The 21,137-nt window shown below is 38.2% G+C and overlaps 4 protein-coding genes across 13 annotated transcripts; 1 reads left to right on the forward strand and 3 right to left on the reverse strand.

The window, feature by feature from the left end:
• Nucleotides 1–239: 239 nt before the first annotated feature.
• Nucleotides 240–5,082, reverse strand: LOC117617388 (putative disease resistance RPP13-like protein 1). 5 transcript variants are annotated; one of them, XM_034346736.1, is made up of 2 exons: nucleotides 1,092–5,082; nucleotides 240–567 (listed from the first exon to the last, which is right to left on the reverse strand). In XM_034346736.1, the coding sequence occupies exon 1, from the start codon at nucleotides 5,023–5,025 to the stop codon at nucleotides 1,165–1,167; it is 3,861 nt and encodes a 1,286-aa protein (XP_034202627.1). In that variant the 5' UTR covers nucleotides 5,026–5,082; the 3' UTR covers nucleotides 240–567; nucleotides 1,092–1,164. The 5 variants fall into 5 exon arrangements, with proteins under 5 accessions (XP_034202627.1, XP_034202624.1, XP_034202623.1 ...); XM_034346733.1 differs by having other exon boundaries at nucleotides 240–722; XM_034346732.1 differs by having other exon boundaries at nucleotides 240–722; nucleotides 1,044–5,082.
• Nucleotides 5,083–9,235: 4,153 nt separating this feature from the next.
• Nucleotides 9,236–13,659, forward strand: LOC117617368 (protein RETICULATA-RELATED 4, chloroplastic-like). Its single transcript, XM_034346710.1, has 9 exons — nucleotides 9,236–9,244; nucleotides 9,606–9,716; nucleotides 9,953–10,021; nucleotides 11,074–11,205; nucleotides 11,293–11,346; nucleotides 11,436–11,480; nucleotides 12,409–12,548; nucleotides 13,260–13,385; nucleotides 13,470–13,659. The coding sequence occupies exons 1-9, from the start codon at nucleotides 9,236–9,238 to the stop codon at nucleotides 13,516–13,518; spliced, it is 735 nt and encodes a 244-aa protein (XP_034202601.1). The 3' UTR covers nucleotides 13,519–13,659.
• A 70-nt stretch (nucleotides 13,660–13,729) lies between these two features.
• LOC117617389 (putative disease resistance protein At3g14460) lies at nucleotides 13,730–16,744 on the reverse strand. 5 transcript variants are annotated; one of them, XM_034346741.1, is made up of 2 exons: nucleotides 14,430–16,744; nucleotides 13,730–14,080 (listed from the first exon to the last, which is right to left on the reverse strand). In XM_034346741.1, the coding sequence occupies exon 1, from the start codon at nucleotides 16,735–16,737 to the stop codon at nucleotides 14,503–14,505; it is 2,235 nt and encodes a 744-aa protein (XP_034202632.1). In that variant the 5' UTR covers nucleotides 16,738–16,744; the 3' UTR covers nucleotides 13,730–14,080; nucleotides 14,430–14,502. The 5 variants fall into 5 exon arrangements, with proteins under 5 accessions (XP_034202632.1, XP_034202631.1, XP_034202630.1 ...); XM_034346740.1 differs by having other exon boundaries at nucleotides 13,730–14,140; XM_034346739.1 differs by having other exon boundaries at nucleotides 13,730–14,140; nucleotides 14,382–16,744.
• A 280-nt stretch (nucleotides 16,745–17,024) lies between these two features.
• On the reverse strand, nucleotides 17,025–20,520 carry LOC117617390 (putative disease resistance RPP13-like protein 1). Of its 2 annotated transcripts, none has more exons than XM_034346743.1 (3): nucleotides 20,194–20,520; nucleotides 18,903–18,970; nucleotides 17,025–18,737 (listed from the first exon to the last, which is right to left on the reverse strand). In XM_034346743.1, exon 3 carries the CDS (start codon nucleotides 18,717–18,719, stop codon nucleotides 17,025–17,027), a length of 1,695 nt encoding a protein of 564 aa, XP_034202634.1. In that variant the 5' UTR covers nucleotides 18,720–18,737; nucleotides 18,903–18,970; nucleotides 20,194–20,520. The 2 variants fall into 2 exon arrangements, with proteins under 2 accessions (XP_034202634.1, XP_034202635.1); XM_034346744.1 differs by lacking the exon at nucleotides 20,194–20,520 and adding an exon at nucleotides 19,086–19,195.
• Between the last annotated feature and the right edge of the window lie 617 nt (nucleotides 20,521–21,137).

Below are 21,137 nucleotides of genomic sequence, written 5' to 3' on the forward strand. Positions count from 1 at the left end.
GCCTCATTGCGCCAAAGTTCAAATTCCCCTCTCCATTGATTATATTAATTTAGAATAGATTATCCTTTGTAAAATTTGTATAATTTGATTGAGGATGGAATAAGAATTCTTATGAATATGTAATATCTCATTGCTTGCTTAAGAGGCGGGTTAGTGAGCTTGCCTTTGCGCCAAAGTTCAAATTCCCCTCTCCATTGATTATACCTTTGTAAAATTTGTATAAAAAAACTTTCTTGTTTGCTGTTCCTTCTCACTGTTTACAAATGCCTAGTGAATTGACATGACCCAATAAAACAATCCTTCTTGCTCTGATCGGCAGAATATTTAAAGCAAATGGTTGTCCAAAGAACTGTCGAAACTCCATCATAAATATCTTCCTTTGAGTCCTTTTTGCACCACTGTCACCTACTGCTGCAAAGGAAGAGGATTCTGCTCTTGAAAATTTGAGTTTGGGCCTATTTAACTCCCATTGCTGCTGAAAGTAGCAATGGATGGTTTCAACTCTTTTTGCAAAGAGGACAATACCATTGTAGGCGTCACACTCGAATCAAGGAGCAAGCAAAACATCTGGAGAGAAAAAGAGCATGAGCCATACGAGTTTACTATTCCCCTGCAGCGGTTTCTTGAGAAGCTTGAAGGGATGGGAGTTTGATGACTATTCTGGCATAACACGACATCTGCTTCCGTAAGCTGTATATAGCATCTGAATATTGAAAGCGTTCCTGCCAATTCAGAATGGGAGGTTGGGAAATCCCCACGCAGGATGGGAGACGGTCATCTTGAAGTGATGTGAATTTTTTGATCTAATCTTTCTTAAATGCACTTCATGTATTTATTCTTATGGATGAGAAACCAAGTTCTGAAACACCAAAATAGCATTTGAAAATCATATTTCAATGTGTCATGGTCATGCCTTGGTGAAAATGAAGATTGTAGGGATTGAAGAAGTCAAGAGCGTACAAAAGCATAAAGAAAGAACCAGAACCAGCAAATCAATAAATTACTCATTTTTTTGAAATAATAAGACAGAAAAGGAGTCTCACCATAAAGAGTACAGGGAAAGTGTTGATAATGTTTGAAATTTGAAGTACCTGGGGAGAGTGAGAGTCGGAGTTGACCATGTCCATGTGTCGGTGTGGGTTCTCATCATCTTCAAACCGTCTTCTAATCCCATATCTCTATGCAGGGGATGTGGGATATTTTGGGCAGGTATCGTCCTTTACTTCCAGGCTGGCATTTATCTTTTAGCAGAGGACACCTAATGATTTCAAGTTCCCTCAGTGAAATAGGCAACCCCTCCACTGGAATAGATGCCAGCTTTGGACAATCCCAGAGTCGAAGAGATTGAAGAGAGGTGAGGAATTGAAAGCCCTTGCTGCTCAGTTTCTTCAGATTTGGGAAGCCCACAATTGAGAGATTACTGAGAGATTCGGGGAGAAGAATCTCCATCTCCATCTCCCTGTAACTGTCGGGTGGAAATGACACCACACTTGGGTCTTCACCATTGATGGACAAGCCTGTAAGAGAGGTGAGCCTGTGCAACAACTCCCACAGCGGCTTACAATTCTTGCATCCACTAATTTTAAGTGATGTTAGGTTGGGGGGAAAGGAAGTGAAATTTAAACCTTCACCGTAATCAATATTCAATTCCTGAAGACAGTTGAGATTGCACATGTCCGGTAACATCTCCAATTTGTTGCAATTTTCGATTTTGATTTGTCTCAGGCTGGAGGCAGCTGTTGTTGTTGGCGAAGGCAAACCCTCACCACTCAGGCTCGGGATGGAAACCAGACTCCCACAATCATTAATGAGTAAAGTTTGAAGATTGGTGAGGTGGCATAGGCCCTCCGGTAACGATTTCAGATTTGGGCAAAAACCCATGCCAATATATTCAAGACAATAATTAGTGTTTTCGTGGGAGAACCCATCGGATGTTATTAACTGCAGCTCTCCACAATGGTATATGTGAAGGAGTTTAAGCGCCCTGGGAAACAACTGGGCTCTCAATGATAACGACTTTAGAGATTCACATCCCAATATTTCCAAGTGCTCAAGAGAAATATGAGAAGAAGAGGAAGACAAAGAACTATCCTCCTCTTTCTCTACTAATGATTTCAAACTTTCACACAGCAGTATCTTTATTCTTCTTAGATTTGGGGGAATCTGGTATTTTGCAAAATACAGCAACGAATCACACCTCTGAATCCTTATGACTTCAAGGGAAGGAGGCAGACCAACATCCGGAAAAGAAACCAGACTTGAGCATCCAACTATTTGAAGGTCTTGAAGAGCCGTTAGGTGATGCAACCCTTCTGGTACCTTCGAAAGACTTGCACACTTGTTTAATTCCAGATATTTAAGCTTGCAAGTCAATATTTGCAATTGCAGCAACTCCTCTGCTTCTTTTCCCAGCTTTTCAAGGAGGGAAGAGTTTCCTTCAATAACCAAAGAATCAAGAGAAATCAAGTGTTGCAATACTCTATCCTCATTCTTCAGTGAAGATGTCAGCTCCTCACATCCGCCAATCCTCAAATTTGCAACCTTCCTTAATCCTTTGGTGAATTCCCCTGTTTGGAACCTCACCTCTGAAATATTTGAAAGTTTCAAGGACTCTAATAACTCAAACTCAACGCCACTTGTCTTCACCACCGCTTTGCAACCGTCGATGTCTAATGCACCAATTTGTTTATAGTTGGAAATTGAAATCACCAATTCCTCGCATTTAATGATTTGAAGTGTTGCTAATGAATCAAGGTTCTCGGGCACCTTACCCTCCAATTGAGGACAATTTCTGATTGAAAGCAATTTCAAGCAAGGGAAAACCTGATCTTGTGCGAAAGGAAGCCATTTCTTCCAGTTGTGCATATCTGAAAACCCAAGAGTCTCCAGTACTGGAAAAGGCAAGCTACTCTCCCCATAAAACTCAGGACCAACACTTGTCACTGCAGCCATTCCTGTAATATAAAGTTGTTTGAGCAAAGGCAGTTGCCCAAGTGGTGGCAAGATTTGACAATTTTTACATTTGTCTAAGCGTACATGCACCATAGTGGAGAATAAACGATCTCCAATCCATGTTGAAAATTCTAATCCAGCATAACCCCTGATGATGAGTTTTTCAAGCTTTCTATGAGGTTCTAATCTGTCAAGCACGCCTAATTGCGTTTCTTGTGTGTTATCCGACCATTCTAGCACCAATTCATCTACTCTCTCCTTGGATTTTAAGTCAGCCTTCCGTGCATCCTCAGCATCGATCACATTCTCCAACCTTGAGAGCGATAATGTCCCTCGGAGATGGGATAGGGATCCTATCTCTCTTATCCCTGATTCATCACTACCTTTACCCACCACAAAATTAGGCAAAGATTGCAGATTTGTCAACCGACCTAGTTGCGGAGGCATTGCTTTTAGTGAATCTACCTCTGAATTGTTGAGATGACGCAGATTCACTAGATTCCTCAAGTTTATGGGTAGTGCCTCCAATAAACTACAACCTTTCAATATCAGTGTCTGTAAGTTGAAAAGAGTGGTTGTTGGTTCAGGCAAACTTGTTATATCTGTGTGAGAAAAATCAAGATACCGCAGATACTTCAAATTACCAATTGAATCTGGCAGCTCAGTCACTCGATAGCCATTCAAAGAAAGCACCCGTAAGTATTGCATCTGAGGTAATAAATCAAAAATTACCGTACGAGCCAGACATTGACTACTCCACCAAATATCTGATAGTGAAAGTGGCAGGAATGTTCGCAAACGTTTAACTTCGCGATAGGCCTCAAACTTTTGAACTCCATCATAGTGACCAATTATGAAAGACGAATGACGAAAGCATACAGATTGCAAGTTATCACCTTTCTTGTCCTCCAATCTAAAACAAGTATTTCCTGCTGCCCATTGTGCCAAATCAGTAACAAGGTCATGCATTACATATCGTGAATTGTTTTCACTTGCCTTTTGAAATAATGACCTACATAATAGCTCTTGAAAATAGTCGTGGCCTAAATTCTCCATTTTTCTATTGGCTTCTGGTGGTTGTTGAATCAAACCCTCTGCCATCCATAAAAGGATCAATTGCTTCTCCCCAAATTCATAGTCATTTGGAAATATTGAGCAATAGGCAAAACACCTCTTCAAGTTGGAAGGAAGATAGTGATAGCTCAACTTTAATACCGGAAGAATGTCACTCTTACCTGATAAATTCCACAATTTGTTGTTCAATATTTCTTCCCATTCGTTTATTTCATTCTGACGTAAAAGCCCACCAAGAGTTCTTGCAGCTAAGGGCAATCCACTGCATTTTTCAGCAATTTTTTTCTGAAGCAACTCAAAATTTGGTGGTCTATCATTGTTCACAAATGCATGCTGCTCAAATATTTCCAAACAATTATCATCTGACACAGACTCCAAGTTATGAACTTCGGTGGCTCCCATAATCTTTGCAACTTTTAGGTCTCGTGTTGTCACAATTATCTTACTTCCTTGTGCTCCAACACTAAAAGGGGACTGAAGTCTTGTCCACAGATCATATAAATCACCTTTGTTCCAAATATCATCTAAAACAATTAAAAACTTTTTACCTCTTAACTGCTCATTCAAATCATGCTGCATTTTACTGAACTCCTCTACTTTAACGGGTTGAGATGTGACTGATTCAAGAATTGCCTTCGTCACTCTTACAATGTCGAAGTCATCGGACACAGACACCCACACCCTCGGCTCGAACTCCTTCATGACATCACTGTTGTTGTTGAATGCAAATTGAGCAAGTGTAGTCTTCCCAAGGCCAGCCATGCCAACAATGGCAACAACATGAAAGTTGACATTATTATGCTCATCTCTCGACAACATGTCTAATATTTTTGCTTTATCTCCATCTCTTCCAACAATGGTTAGTCCACCTAGCACACCTGAAGTTGGTGGCCTTGACCATGCTTTACTAGACGTTCCGGTGCCCTTTAAACCAAACTTATCTTTCCGTTCAGAGATCTCTTGCAACCGCTCTGTAATCTTCTTTATTTCAGAGTTCATATCGAAATTGAGTTTCAGTTTAGAGAATGAACTCCGCACCTTTTTACTTGTGCTGGCTTGATCACATCCCTCTATCCGGCGCTTCAATATTTTAGTAGCAAATTTGTCCAGCACGTCATCTACATCATAAGCCAAGTCTCTGAGTTCATCCAGCCACAATTTCACACCATGCTCTGTCAGTTGCTTCTCCTCCGCATCATTCAGCACCGCTACGATTGCAGACAAATTGTCACTCCATTTATTCAGCTTTTTGTCGACGCCCTTTACGAGACCAAAGTAGTTGAGGATCTCGCGAGGCGCCAACCTGTCGAGCAGCAACTGAAGGAACGCCCCAAGAAAAATCTCTCCCACCGCCATACTTGTTGATAATTAAGACTGAAGAGACACACACAAGCAGCCAAAGAAGTAAGGAAGTTTTCTTCAACAACATCAACATGCACAACCAGTTTTAGCTGGGGGAACAAGAATAACGCTGGAAGGCCAAATATAAAACAAAATGAAATAATTACGTAGATATTTCAGTTCAGAATAAGCACTTACATGGAAATTTTGAGATCTGATTTTGCTTGAGATCCTCAAATCCAGACTGAACAAATTAAGATGCACAACTGCAGAAATTAAGTGAAAAATTAGTTTTACTTAGGATGTGTAAGTCTCATTGATGAATGTATGTATGGCATATAAAAACATAAATATAAAAGATTGAAATAATTATTATGCTTGCAAGAAGCACACAAAAGCATCTCCACTAAATCGAGTTGGTGCCAGCCATCATCAATTCATCTTTGGATGCCTTTGTCTACCACCGAAAGCAAAAGCAAAAATGATGACACGAAAGCATCTCCACTAAATAGAGATGTAAATTTTTTTCTCCGAATAATATACAAAGGCACAAGCTTCTCTCCAACCAGTCTTATAAATGAATTCTGAGACTCTAGTGTGCTTTATTGCCATTGAAAGTACATTTCACTTTCAATTGCTGTCTACAATATTATATGCATTTAGTTAAAGAAATGGGAGTATTGGTACATTACTAGATTGCTTCTGTCTCGCGTTATAAGTTTCTCATTGCAGAACGCACATATGAAATCTGCTTCCCACTCGTGTTATAAGTGTCATAATGTTATGTGGTTCCCAGTTTGTTATATGGTTGACAGTTTCAGTAGGCTGGTAGCCGTTTGGTGTCATATGACTGATTACAAATTGTGGTTTGTTGACGTAAGTGGCAATTTGAAGAGTAAAGTTTGCTACTTTACTGCTTTGTACCCCATCAACCTCTTTAATTAAATTAATTCAATGTTTGACTTTTCTTTTTGTTTTTAATCAAACATTATTGTTTAATTCGGTTTAATAATACCAAATCAATATTTAAATAATAATTCATTATTTTTCACTCAGCCCCATGTAGGCTTTCACCATTCCAAGACAGCTCATGTTGTTCCAAAGCTTAATAAATGCGTTGAAGTGAAGGAGTCGTTCCAGATTTGGTGAGTGGATTTGACAAAGCTATTGGAGAATATTTTACTATTTGAAGAGGCTCTTAGAGATGCTCTAAGTGCTTGTTCTAAACCGTACTTAGTAAGTCAGTCACAATTATTAGATTGAGATCACAAATTAATCTTGACGGAGGAGTATTTTAGCCAAGGGCGAAATCATGAATTTTTCAACGGGCGGGCTAACTAAAGTTATTAGTTTAAAATTTAACGATTATTTTTTTTGGTATTTCCAATTTCTATAGTCTTTCTAGAAGACAAGATAATCTTTCTAGTCTTAGGATCATACAGTCTATAGCCTTTTTCACACAATCCATAGCCCACAAAAATGCATTTGTGACTATTTTCTTCCAACTTGTGTCTCAAAACAGAAGGAATAAGCACATGACATAGGCATCCAAACACTTTCAAGTGTGCAATACCTGGCTTTCTTCCTGTGTAGGCCTCAAATGGTGTCATTTTCTTAAGAGACTTAGAAGGACACCTGTTGAGAAGGTAGACTGCTGTATGAACAGCTTCTGCCCAAAACTCATATGGAAGACTCTTTTCATGTAGCATAGACTTTGCCATCTCAATCCAGTCATGTTCTTCCTCTCAACAACTCCATTTTGCTGAGGGGAATATGCTACTGTCAGCTGTCTTTGTATTCCAGCCTCACTGTAGTATGCAAGAAATTCATTTGACATGAATTCTCCACCTCTGTCACTTCTAAGTGATTTCACTTTGTGTCCACTCTGCAATTCTGTCATTGCTTTGAACTTCTTGAAACATTCAAAAGCATTGGATTTATTTCTGAGAAAATAAACCCAAGCCATTCTTGTATAGTCATCAATGAATAGCAGAAATATCTATTTCTGACATTGATGCAATCTGCATTGGACCACAGATGTCAGTGTGAACTAATTCAAGTGGAACTGAGCTCTCCAAGTAGATTCTGCAGGAAATGAGTCTCTATGTTGCTTTCCCAGCTTGCAGCCTTCACCCACTGCTAAATCCTTCTCCAGACTAGGCAGTCCATGAACCATGTCTTGATTTGCTAGCATCTTGATGCTTTGATCATTAAGATGACCCAGCCTTTTATGCCAAGTCTGCAAACTGTGAGTCACACTTGCTCTCAACACCAACTGAGTAGCAGGTACCATTGTGAGAGAGAAACACCTATTGCTAGTCATTGGAACCTTAGCTATAGGATTTTGCAGTGACCAATCATCAAAAATTGTCACCATTCCCTTTCCAAATACTAAACAATACCCATGTTCCATCATCTACCAACACTGAGCAAGTTCTCTTCTAAACCAGGCACCAACATCACTTCTTGAATGTGTTTTCTGCCTGTCTTGGTTTCCATCACAACCTTTTCCTGCAACTTGAACTGTCTCTCCAGTCCCCATTTTCACCTTGGAAGTTACATCCTTCGAATGTCTATCAGTAGCCTTTCATATCCAGTCATATGGTTGCTACAGCCACTGTCCACATACCAAGATTGCTCATTTTCACATCTGTCACGCATTGCATGCATAAAACAATGTTCCAGTTCTTCAACCTGATTGGCATAGTTCGCCTTCTGCACAGATTGATTTTCATGGCAATTTCTAACCATGTGACCAAACTTTCCACATCCTCTGCATTTTGGTTTTCCTTCAAACCAGCACTTGCCATAGTGCAGTTTTTCACAGTGCTTGCAGGGTGTTTTAGTTCCATCATTTGATGCATTTGGTTTGGGATTTGAATTGGACTTGTTATTCCAATTCTTCCCATTTTCCTTCAAGTTCTTCTGAGACTTGTTACCTCCAGAAGAACTTCCATTCTTAGAGCTTTTACTCTCAATGTTCAGACTAGTGAAAGCCTTTTCTGTGGAATTTTCATTGTGCCTATCTAATCTGAGCTCAAAGTTCTTGAGAGATGCAACCACTTCTTGAATTTCAAGAGTGTCAAGATCCTTTGAATGCTCAATCACAGAACATATAGAATCATAAGATCTAGGCAAGCTAATAAGCAATTTCTGCACAACTCTTTCTCTAGGTAACTCTTCACCATAATTTTCATTTGATTAATTAGATCAAACAGTTTAGCAGCATAACAGAAAATGATTCACTATCCTTCATACGAGTGTATTCAAACTCTCTACGTAGGCCTTGTAGTTTCACACTTCTTACCTGTTTATCACCTCTAAACTCTTGCTTCAAAATATCCCATGCACCTTTTGAGGTTTCTTCATTCACTATTCTGGGAAAAATTTGGTCTGAGACTGCCCTTGGATCAGTCCAAGTGCACGAGCATCTTTCATCAAATCTCAGCCGTTACAGATTTCTCTTCTTCAGCTGCTTTAGATCCTTCTTCCTTTCCTTTTTCCTTCATTGGATCTGAAGCATCAAACCATTTTCAACCAAATCCCACAGTCCATGAGATTTCAGAATGGTCTTCATTCGAATGCTCCAAAACTCATAGTTTTCTCCATTGAAAACTGGTGTACGAAGCTCAGAAGAGCTTGATCCTGCCATGTTAGACATCAGACGCAGCTAGAAAAGCTTCGTGAAATTTTGAGTGAGCTCAACGTCAGCTCAGCCAAACACCAACTCGATTCTCACAGATTCACGCCCAACAAACAATCGAACTTGGCTCTAAGGCCATGTTAGAATTCTCTGTTTATATATGTATTTTCAGATTAGGAAGAGGTGTATATTCTGGAGATTGTAGCTAGAGAGAATGAAGAGAAAATGGGGAAGGCACTGTTCTATTGAATTCTTACAAACTGTCGCTTACATAGTGTGTCTGACAGAGAGAGAAATGTGATTCTCTCCTAACAGAATTACAACTGTCACCCTATTAGGTGCTTACACGTGTCATACCAAATCTAAGCTAGAGAATCCACCTAGACTATGATCTAATGGTTCTCATTACATCATTTAAAATAGACTTAACAGAAAAATAGGAAATGACTTCAGCTCTAAGAAATCTGTAGAAGGATTATATTTCAACAGCGGAGGCATTGCTTTTAGTGAACGTACATTTGAATTACTGAGATGACGCAGATTCACTAGATTCCTCAAGTTGATAGGTAGTGCCTCCAAATAACGACAAAGTTAGGTGGTGTTCAGGTGGCTGCTTGGGTTTGATGGGTTTAAGGAGCGGTTGCTTGCGGATGACCTGTTCTTGACTAAGGTTGCTATAGAGTGTGGTGTTGGAATATTCACCAAGGTCTGTGATTCTTCTAATTTGCTAACTTCTAATCTGATAAAGTTATAGAAAAGGTGAAATCTTAACCGTTGATCCATACTTTGGCATCTACAATTCTTATTTGGCGCCTCAATGGAAATGGTGTCTCTGTTATGCATTGGATATCTTTTAACTTCTGAATATCAAATACAAATGAGAGTATATGCTATGTACAGTTAGGTGTAAGCTGAGCTCTTTCCATGTTGCTCCTTTTTCAGACTGCTGCAGAGTTGGAGCGGCGCCGCGAAAATTTTACCAAAGAGCTGGATTTTGTTTTTGCGGATGTGGTACGCCTCTCATATAAATAAGATCTTTGATTATGTTGTGCTGCAGAATGGAAAACTATTGCCTACAAACTATGTAATTTTCATCAGCTTCATAGATGAGCAGCTTATACAAGTGATGTTTGTATAATTGGGCTGAGCGACAGTGTAACAGTAAGAAACACTGTCGGAATCTGGGATATGTCATATGATATAAATATTAAAATTAAATAAGTTAAACTCGGAAAATCTGCCTTTCAGTTGAGTTTTGGGTTGTGAATTGGAATGGATGCAGAAAACTATCATTGGGCACATTGAGCTCAATGCCAACTCTTGGTAGCAACCTTATGTGCAATTTTTGCGCTTCCAATTACAGAATCACTAAATGGTATTCGTGTCTTCGGTCATTTTCCTTTGAATAGGAGTTGCTTGATTGTAGGATCCTCAGTTTCCACTGTTGTGTTTTTCTTTCCTTGCATCCTTGCAACTTGATTCTAGGTATCTTTTTATATTTGTATGATCCTTTTATTTATTTTTGGTTGGCATTTCTGCTATCTGTGCTCTAAAACTGAGCCTGCTCTGTGGGAACTTTAGTTAATTGACTGGTTGAAATTGTTTGCTTCAATTGGAAATTGGACTTAGAATTTGTTAATGGGTTTGCAATGACAATATCAACTGTGTTTCTGAAGTAGAGTTATAAATTGCAGGGATTGCTTATCATTTAATTGCATTTTACTAGTAGGACCTTGTGCAATGTACATCATTTAAATTTGTTTACTCATTTGATTACTTCCCCATACTTTCAGAAGGCTTCTTAATCTCAAAGGAAAGTTCCTTTTCTAGTCATAAGCTTTCATATATGTTAAACTTTGTGTTGCTTGGTGTGCAAAAGATCTGCAGCACTTCTTCAACTTTGTAACAATTGGAAGTTTTCCTTAATTTTGATGATAGCTGATGTGTTTCGTTTACCATTTCATGCTATCTATTTCTGCCCTTTTTATCTGTTGGGTTTCTGGTTTCTATTTGTTGCACCTTTTTGCAGCCTTACTGTTAATATATTTGTTTTTAAATCTCAGGTGATGGCCATTATAGCCGATTTTATGCTTGTTTGGCTTCCTGCTCCTACTGTTTCACTTCGACCTCCTCTTACTGTCAGTGCGGGGCGTCTTGCTAAGTTCTTCTATGGGTGTCCTGATAATGCTTTTCAGGTTAGTGCTTGCTTCATTATTTTTGGTCTTTTAAGTTGCTACTTTGTCATAGGACTATAACAAGCAAGTCATCACTCCTGTCTGCAGGTAGCTTTGGCTGGAACATCTTACTCACTCTTACAGAGAATAGGTGCAATAGTGGTATGTGCTATCTAACAGTTTAGCAGTCACGTTCATGTCTAATAGTGGTATGTGCATTGGAGTTTATAGTATTTTGATATTTTATTCAGAGAAATGGAGCTAAACTATTTGCAGTTGGGACTGGTGCATCTCTGGTGAGTGAAAATTTTCAGCAATAACCAAATACTTTCCATACCTATTTAACCCTCTGTAACTAATTCATTATATTATAGAGCATGTACGCTTTAATTTAACATTGCATCAACCATTAAAACATTGATGAACAATTCTATACAGGCCTGGGTTCTTTATATTCTTGTCATATTATAGGGTCTCCAATACTAACCCTAAAGTATCTTCTGCATGTTGTATTGGAACACTTATACAACATACATCATGAGCAAGGAAAATATAATTAATGAGAATATTGTATTTAAAGCCCTGAAGCATGATAGGAAAAACTATATTAACTTTTGCTCAGCCACATAAACTGACTATACTAGCAAATTGTATTGAACACATAGGATACTTCTGTAGTATATGTCTATCAAAATGATTCTTTACTGAGCGTTATAATCCTCGACTGTTTCTAATTTAATGATAGTGTACCTTTGGTTGTTTGAGCTTGGCTTATCTAAATTTCAACCTATGCATTTTGGCAAAGGGAAACTACACCGTTGGTAGAGCTCCATTGATTTGAATTTTGTATCAACATTCAACAATAGTAGAGATGTAAATTTTTTTCTCTAAATAATATACTATGGCAAAAGCTTCTCCAACCAGTCTTATAAATGAATTCTGAGGCTCTAGTGTGCTTTATTGAAAGTACATTTCATTTTCAATTGCTGTCTACTCTAATATGTATTTAGTGAAAGAAATGGGAGTATTGGTACATTACTAGATTGTGTTTGTCTCGTGTTATAAGTTTTTCATTACAGAATGCACATATGAAATCTGCTTCCCACTCATGTAATGGCTATACAGGTGTCATGATGTTATGTAATTCCGAGTTTGTTATATGGTTGACAGTTTCAGTAGGCTAGCAGCCGTTTGGTGTCATTACAATTTTTCAATTTATTTTAGGTTGGTACGGGTGTAACAAATGCATTGATTAATGCACGAAAAGCTATCGACAAATCTTTCGCTGGTGAAGCAGAGGATGTTCCCATATTATCAACTAGTGTAGCCTATGGAGTTTATATGGCAGTTTCTAGCAATCTAAGGTACACAGGTTTTCTGCAGATTTAAGTAATCTATTTATTATGTACTCTAACCTTCATGAACTGTCAGAATAGACCATTAACAAACTTTTCAAGACTGACTGAATAAACTTGGTATTTTAAAGAGTAAACTTTTCAAGACTGACTGAATAAACTTGGTATTTTAAAGAGTAAACTTTTCAAGACTGACTGAATAAAAATGTCTTAAAAAGAAACTCTTTAACCTCTCTAAATAGAACAGCTACTTATGCGAAAGGACACTGCTCATCATTATTCCAAAAATGGATACAAGATGTGCTGCAGCAAAGTAAGGATCTGCAAAAGACACCTTGAAGAAGGAAATCTTTTGTTTACCATTATTTAGCTTTATGTACATAATTCTTTGTTTTTTCGATTGAGGGGAAAAAGAGCCAATGCTATGATATATGTTGGCCTTTAGAAAATTCTATATATCAATTGTCTACCGTATGGAAATTCCTTTTCAGGCAAGATAATTGATGTTGGTTGGACAAGGGGGATTAAAGAAACATGCATCCCATCTTTAAGAGAAGGACTAAGAGATATCTTGATTATTTCATTGACTTATTATTTTATTTGGCAATGACACTACTATTTAATTATTGCTCATAAATAGTTGAGGCTAGTCAGAAATGATAATAATTTATTTTTGTTACTATTGGAAACGTGCATAATGATATACCTTTTGTTTTAAAGGTACCAAGTTCTCGCTGGAGTAATTGAACAACGAATTCTAGAACCCTTGCTACACCAACACAAGATTATACTTAGTGCAATTTGCTTTGCTGTTCGAACAGGCAACACATTCTTGGGGTCCTTGATGTAAGATCTGAGTTCTCCTTGAATCTCATCATGTTGGTTGTGTTTTCCTCTTCAATTCTCATGATTCTTTATGTTGTGGAACAGGTGGGTTGATTATGCACGGTGGGTTGGAATTCAAAAGATACGAGATTAGAGCTTAGGGTAGATTACATGGTTGTTGTAAGTAATTTTATTTTTGTGCAGATATTGATTTTGTTTATGGAATTACAGTGCTGTAACCAAGGGGGCATATCTTATTTGATTGAGGATGGAATAAGAATTCTGTATATGAATATGTAATATCTCATTGCTTGCTTAAGAGGCGGGTTAGGCCAGGGCAATGAGCTTGCCTTATTGCGCCAAAGTTCAAATTCCCCTCTCCATTGATTATATCAATTTAGAATAGATTATCCTTTGTAAAATTTGTATAAAAAAACTTTCGTTGTTTGCTGTTCCTTCTCACTGTTTACAAATGCCTAGTGAATTGACATGACCCAATAAAACAATCCTTCTTGCTCTGATCGGCAGAATATTTAAAGCAAATGGTTGTCCAAAGAACTGTCGAAACTCCATCATAAATATCTTCCTTTGAGTCCTTTTTGCACCACTGTCACCTACTGCTGCAAAGGAAGAGGATTCTGCTCTTGAAAATTTGAGTTTGGGCCTATTTAACTCCCATTGCTGCTAAAAGTAGCAATGGATGGTTTCAACTCTTTCTGCAAAGAGGACAATACCATTGTAGGCGTCACACTCGAATCAAGGAGCAAGCAAAACATCTGGAGAGAAAAGAGCATGAGCCATACGAGTTTAAATGCACTTCATGTATTTATTCTTATGGATGAGAAACCAAGTTCTGAAACACCAAAATAGCATTTGAAAATCATATTTCAATGTGTCATGGTCATGCCTTAGATTGAAGAAGTCAAGAGCGTACAAAAGCATAAAGAAAGAACCAGAACCAGCAAATCAATAAATTACTCATTTTTTTGAAATAATAAGACAGAAAAGGAGTCTCACCATAAAGAGTACAGGGAAAGTGTTGATAATGTTTGAAATTTGAAGTACCTGGGGAGAGTGAGAGTCGGAGTTGACCATGTCCATGTGTCGGTGTGGGTTCTCATCATCTTCAAACCGTCTTCTAATCCCATATCTCTATGCAGGGGATGTGGGATATTTTGGGCAGGTATCGTCCTTTACTTCCAGGCTGGCATTTATCTTTTAGCAGAGGACACCTAATGATTTTAAGTTCCCTCAGTGAAATAGGCAACCCCTCCACTGGAATAGATGCCAGCTTTGGACAATCACAGAGTTGAAGAGATTGAAGAGAGGTGAGGAATTGAAAGCCCTTGCTGCTCAGTTTCTTCAGATTTGGGAAGCCAGCAATTGAGAGAACAGTGAGAGATTTGGGGAGAAGAATCTCCATCTCCATCTCCCTGTAACTGTCGGGTGGAAATGACACCACACTTGGGTCTTCACCACTAATGAACAAGCCTGTAAGAGAGGTGAGCCTGTGCAACAACTCCCACAGCGGCTTACAATTCTTGAATCCACTAATTGTAAGTGATGTTAGGTTGGGGGGAAAGGAAGTGAAATTTAAACCTTCACCGTAATCAATATTCAATTCCTGAAGACAGTTGAGATTGCACATGTCCGGTAACATCTCCAATTTGTTGCAATTTTCGATGTAGATTTCTTTCAGGCTGGAGGCGGCTGTTGTTGTTGGCGAAGACAAACCCTCACCACTCAGGCTCGGGATGGAAACCAGACTCCCACAATCATAAATCTGTAAGGTTTGAAGATTGGTGAGGTGGCATAGGCCCTCCGGTAAGGATTTCAGATTTGGGCAAGAATCGATGCTAATATATTCAAGACAATAATTAGTGTTGTCGTGGGCTAACCCATCGGACGTTATTAACTGCAGCTCTCCACAATCGGATATGTGAAGGCGTTTAAGCGCCCTGGGAAACAACTGGGCTCTCAATGATAACGACTTTAGAGATTCACATTCCGTTATTGCCAAGTGCTCAAGAGAAATATGAGAAGAAGAGGAAGACGAAGAACTATCCTCGTCTTTCTCTACTAATGATTTCAAACTTCTACACTTTCCTATCTCTATGCTTCTTAGATTTGGGGGAATCTGGTATTTTGCGAAATACAGCAACGAATCACACTCCTCAATCCTTATGACTTCAAGGGAAGGAGGCAGACCAACATCTGGAAAAGAAACCAGACTTGAGCATCCAACTATTTCAAGGTCTTGAAGAGCCGTTAGGTGATGCAACCCTTCTGGTACCTTCGAAAGACTTGCACACTTGTTTAATTCCAGATATTTAAGCTTGCAAGTCAATATTTGCAATTGCAGCAACTCCTCTGCTTCTTTTCCCAGCTTTTCAAGGAGGGAAGAGTTTCCTTCAATAACCAAAGAATCAAGAGAAATCAAGTGTTGCAATACTCTATCCTCATTCTTCAGTGAAGATGTCAGCTCCTCACATCCGCCAATCCTCAAATTTGCAACCTTCCTTAATCCTTTGGTGAATTCCCCTGTTTGGAACCTCACCTCTGAAATATTTGAAAGTTTCAAGGACTCTAATAACTCAAACTCAACGCCACTTGTCTTCACCACCGCTTTGCAACCGTCGATGTCTAATGCACCAATTTGTTTATAGTTGGAAATTGAAATCACCAATTCCTCGCATTTAATGATTTGAAGTGTTGCTAATGAATCAAGGTTCTCGGGCACCTTACCCTCCAATTGAGGACAATTTCTGATTGAAAGCAATTTCAAGCAAGGGAAAACCTGATCTTGTTCGAAAGGAAGCCATTTCTTCCAGTTGTGCATATCTGAAAACTCAAGAGTCTCCAGTACTGGAAAAGGCAAGCTACTCTCTCCATAAAACTCAGGACCGACACTTTTCACTGCAGCCATTCCTGTAATATAAAGTTCTTTGAGCAAAGGCAGTTGCCCAAGTGGTGGCAAGATTTGACAATTTTTACATTTGTCTAAGCGTACATGCACCATAGTGGAGAATAAACGATCTCCAATCCATGTTGAAAATTCTAATCCAGCATAACCCCAGATGATGAGTTTTTCAAGCTTTCTATGAGGTTCTAATCTGTCAAGCACGCCTAATTGCGTTTCTTGTGTGTTATCCGACCATTCTAGCACCAATTCATCTACTCTCTCCTTGGATTTTAAGTCGGCCTTCCGTGCATCCTCAGCATCGATCACATTCTCCAACCTTGAGAGCGATAATGTCCCTCGGAGATGGGATAGGGATCCTATCTCTCTTATCCCTGATTCATCACTACCTTTACCCACCACAAAATTAGGCAAAGATTGCAGATTTGTCAACCGACCTAGTTGCGGAGGCATTGCTTTTAGTGAAGGGAAATTTGAATTGTTGAGATGACGCAGATTCACTAGATTCCTCAAGTTTATGGGTAGTGCCTCCAAATAAACTACAACCTTCCAATATCAGTGTCTGTAAGTTGAAAAGAGTGGTTGTTGATTCAGGCAAACTTGTTATATCTGTGTGAGAAAAATCAAGATACCGCAGATACTTCAAATTACCAATTGAATCTGGCAGCTCAGTCACTCGATAGCCATTCAAAGAAAGCACCCGTAAGTATTGCATCTGAGGTAATAAATCAAAAATTACCTTACGAGCCAGATATCCAATCCACCCAAGTATTTGATAGTGAAAGTGGCAGGAATGTTCGCAAACGTTTAACTTCGCGAAAGGCCTCAAACTTTTGAACTCCATCATAGTGACCAATTATGAAAGACGAATGACGAAAGCATACAGATTGCAAGTTATCACCTTTCTTGTCCTCCAATCTAAAACAAGTATTTCCTGCTGCCCATTGTGCCAAATCAGTAACAAGGTCATGCATTACATATCGTGAATTGTTTTCACTTGCCTTTTGAAATAATGACCTACATAATAGCTCTTGAAAATAGTCGTGGCCTAAATCCTCCATTTGTCTATTGGCTTCTGGTGGTTGTTGAATCAAACCCTCTGCCATCCATAAAAGGATCAATTGCTTCTCCCCAAATTCATAGTCATTTGGAAATATTGAGCAATAGGCAAAACACCTCTTCAAGTTGGAAGGAAGATAGTGATAGCTCAACTTTAATACCGGAAGAATGTCACTCTTACCTGATAAATTCCACAATTTGTTGTTCAATATTTCTTCCCATTCGTTTATTTCATTCTGACGTAAAAGCCCACCAAGAGTTCTTGCAGCTAAGGGCAATCCACTGCATTTTTCAGCAATTTTTTTCTGAAGCAACTCAAAATTTGGTGGTCTATCATTGTTCACAAATGCATGCTGCTCAAATATTTCCAAACAATTATCATCTGACACAGACTCCAAGTTATGAACTTCGGTGGCTCCCATAATCTTTGCAACTTTTAGGTCTCGTGTTGTCACAATTATCTTACTTCCTTGTGCTCCAACACTAAAAGGGGACTGAAGTCTTGTCCACAGATCATATAAATCACCTTTGTTCCAAATATCATCTAAAACAATTAAAAACTTTTTACCTCTTAACTGCTCATTCAAATCATGCTGCATTTTACTGAACTCCTCTACTTTAACGGGTTGAGATGTGACTGATTCAAGAATTGCCTTCGTCACTCTTACAATGTCGAAGTCATCGGACACAGACACCCACACCCTCGGCTCGAACTCCTTCATGACATCACTGTTGTTGTTGAATGCAAATTGAGCAAGTGTAGTCTTCCCAAGGCCAGCCATGCCAACAATGGCAACAACATGAAAGTTGACATTATTATGCTCATCTCTCGACAACATGTCTAATATTTTTGCTTTATCTCCATCTCTTCCAACAATGGTTAGTCCACCTAGCACACCTGAAGTTGGTGGCCTTGACCATGCTTTACTAGACGTTCCGGTGCCCTTTAAACCAAACTTATCTTTCCGTTCAGAGATCTCTTGCAACCGCTCTGTAATCTTCTTTATTTCAGAGTTCATATCGAAATTGAGTTTCAGTTTAGAGAATGAACTCCGCACCTTTTTACTTGTGCTGGCTTGATCACGTCCCTCTATCTGGCGCTTCAATATTTTAGTAGCAAATTTGTCCAGCACGTCATCTACATCATAAGCCAAGTCTCTGAGTTCATCCAGCCACAATTTCACACCATGATCTATCAGTTGCTTCTCCTCCGCATCATTCAGCACCGCTACGATTGCAGACAAATTATCACTCCATTTATTCAGCTTTTTGTCGACGCCCTTTGCGAGGCCAAAGTAGTTGAGGATCTCGCGAGGCGCCAATCTGTCGAGCAGCACTTGAAGGAACGCCCCAAGAAAAATCTCTCCCACCGCCATACTTGTTGATAATTAAGACTGAAGAGACACACACAAGCAGCCAAAGAAGTAAGGAAGTTTTCTTCAACAACATCAACATGCACAACTAGTTTTAGCTGGGGGAACAAGAATAACGCTGGAAGGCCAAATATAAAACAAAATGAAATAACTACGTAGATATTTCAGTTCAGAATAAGCACTTACATGGAAATTTTGAGATCTGATTTTGCTTGAGATCCTCAAATCCAGACTGAACAAATTAAGATGCACAACTGCAGAAATTAAGTGAAAAATTAGTTTTAATTAGGATGTGTAAGTCTTATGGCTTATAAAAACATAAATATAAAATATAGAAACAGTATAATTATGCTTGCAAGAAGCACTTACACGGAAGTTCAAATCTGATTCTGCTTGTGAGCAACAAATTTGAACTGAAGAAGTAGAACAACAAAGCTTGAGTCTTCCTATAGTTTTGTTCCACTCTATTTTTGATGGGGTCGTTTATTTTTTGTCTGTTCTGTTCTATTTCGATCAAAGTGACTTTTTAGTTGATATTTTTCATTTTTATTTTCTGCTTGTATTGTATCAAGCAGAAAAGCCACTTTGTTCGAAATAGAACAGAACAAACAAAACAAAACAAAAAAATAAACGACCCCACCAAAAGTAGAGAGGAACAAAACTATAGGAAGACTCCAGCTCAGTTCCACTTCTCCAATCCAAATTTGTTGTATCATTAACGTTGTTTTATTATATCATTTTGATCAATTTGAAGATTAAGGGCAAGATTTTCACGACAATCGAAAATTTTTATTAGCTTGAAATTACCGATTAAGGGTTCGTTAGAGCTTGCCTTTGAAATGACTACAAGCTGCTCGACCAAAAAAATTAGGCTTATAACAAAATTTCTTATAGATGAACAAAATGAGTAAGAATAATTCTTATAAGAAACAGTACTAAATGAGACAATAATGTGAAAAAAGAAGAAGGAAATAGTATATATATCAGTCCCATTTTATTGAGAGATCATTCAAATAATTTTATATATATTTATGATTCTGGTTTGCTTTTATATATAGTTATGGTTTGCTTTTATAACTGATGCCACCGGCACGTTACATAGAAAAGTGGAAGCTGATAATTGAGTTTTGAATCAATCGTGTGTCTACTCTATTCTAAGAGCAGTTCTTGAATATCGCTTGTATAAACAGAAAAAAAAATACATAACAATATATGTAACTAAGCAGACTTGGGAAGACAGCGAACCTTTTTTTATTTATAAAACTCATAAATCAGTTTTGAAAAAAAGAATAAAAAATTCTTCAAAGTTTCTATTGTTGTATCTTGCGAAATAGATGAAGAAAACAGGAAGTCTGAGCAGATAAATACATTCGCTCTTTCTTTGATAAAAAAAAATAATACTAATTACATTGCGCAAAACAAATAAAATACAAGAAACAAAAAACAAAAGGCACCGAACAGAATAAATCAAAAGTACCTGCAGTTTAAGTATCAGCAGCAGATTTCTTCACGAATTATCAAATACCGAAGGTGTCGCAACGAACAAGAAGGAAAATTTAAAGGCAATACACAGTTACACACTTTTAGAACAAAAGAGATCAAGAGAGCCAGAACCAAGACATAATAATATATATGAAGATGGATGAGTGTGGAAGATGGATGAAACTAATTATGGGTTTGAGAATTTTGAGTTGACGGAAAAGACTGCGAAACAAAGACTGGTAGATAAGGAAAACGCAATGCAAATTCCCCAGCCTTTACATAGAAAAAGTAGAATGCTTATTTACTTTGTTTTGGCCAAAATGAAAAGTAGAAGCTGATAATTGAGTTCTGAATCATTGGAGTGTCTAGTCTATTCTAATGGCCCAGCTCCAGCTCATGCCGCGTCCTTCTGTCTGATTACGTTTGATCCTGACATGGTCTTTTTTTAAACTCACTCACATCACACTTGCTTTTGTCCAGCCACATATTATGATTAATTTCACCAACAAATTTTGATGAGGTTGGTCACATATTGCTTCTCCCTCACTCTCATTTCATGGAAGTTCAAACGGGCCCTAAGATAAAAACGTCAATGGCTATAAATTCACATATTTTTTTTCGCATTTCCTTTTTGATTAAATCTTGACACATATGGACTGTAATAGTCTAAACGACCAATCTAACTCTTAGAATGTCATCTAAATACCTAGATTTGTAATCAGCCATATATATCCTCACACTACAAGATCGCTGGAAGGTACTTACAATGTATCCTGCTGTGAGATTATATTGTATAAACCTGTCAACTCAACTGAACATAGAATCCTCTAGGCAACAAAGAGTCTAATAAGACCTAAAAACAATGGGGTGACATGTCAACACCAAAAGAATTTAAAAAGTTCAGAGTTGAAAGAAATAAAAAGAAAACAAACGATGAAG

The sequence above is a fragment of the Prunus dulcis genome, chromosome 2, assembly GCF_902201215.1.
Source record: "Prunus dulcis chromosome 2, ALMONDv2, whole genome shotgun sequence".
Classification (NCBI taxonomy): Eukaryota; Viridiplantae; Streptophyta; class Magnoliopsida; order Rosales; family Rosaceae; genus Prunus; species Prunus dulcis.

Coding starts and splice junctions, on each gene's coding strand:
- LOC117617388 (XM_034346736.1), bottom strand. CDS start 5,025: ATGAACTCTGAAATAAAGAAGATTACAGAGCGGTTGCAAGAGATCTCT.
- LOC117617368 (XM_034346710.1), top strand. Junction 11,347..11,435: donor AGAGAATAGGTGCAATAGTG/GTATGTGCTATC, acceptor TATTTTATTCAG/AGAAATGGAGCTAAACTATT. Junction 11,481..12,408: donor TTGGGACTGGTGCATCTCTG/GTGAGTGAAAAT, acceptor AATTTATTTTAG/GTTGGTACGGGTGTAACAAA.
- LOC117617389 (XM_034346741.1), bottom strand. CDS start 16,737: ATGCCTCCGCAACTAGGTCGGTTGACAAATCTGCAATCTTTGCCTAAT.
- LOC117617390 (XM_034346743.1), bottom strand. CDS start 18,719: ATGGCGGTGGGAGAGATTTTTCTTGGGGCGTTCCTTCAAGTGCTGCTC.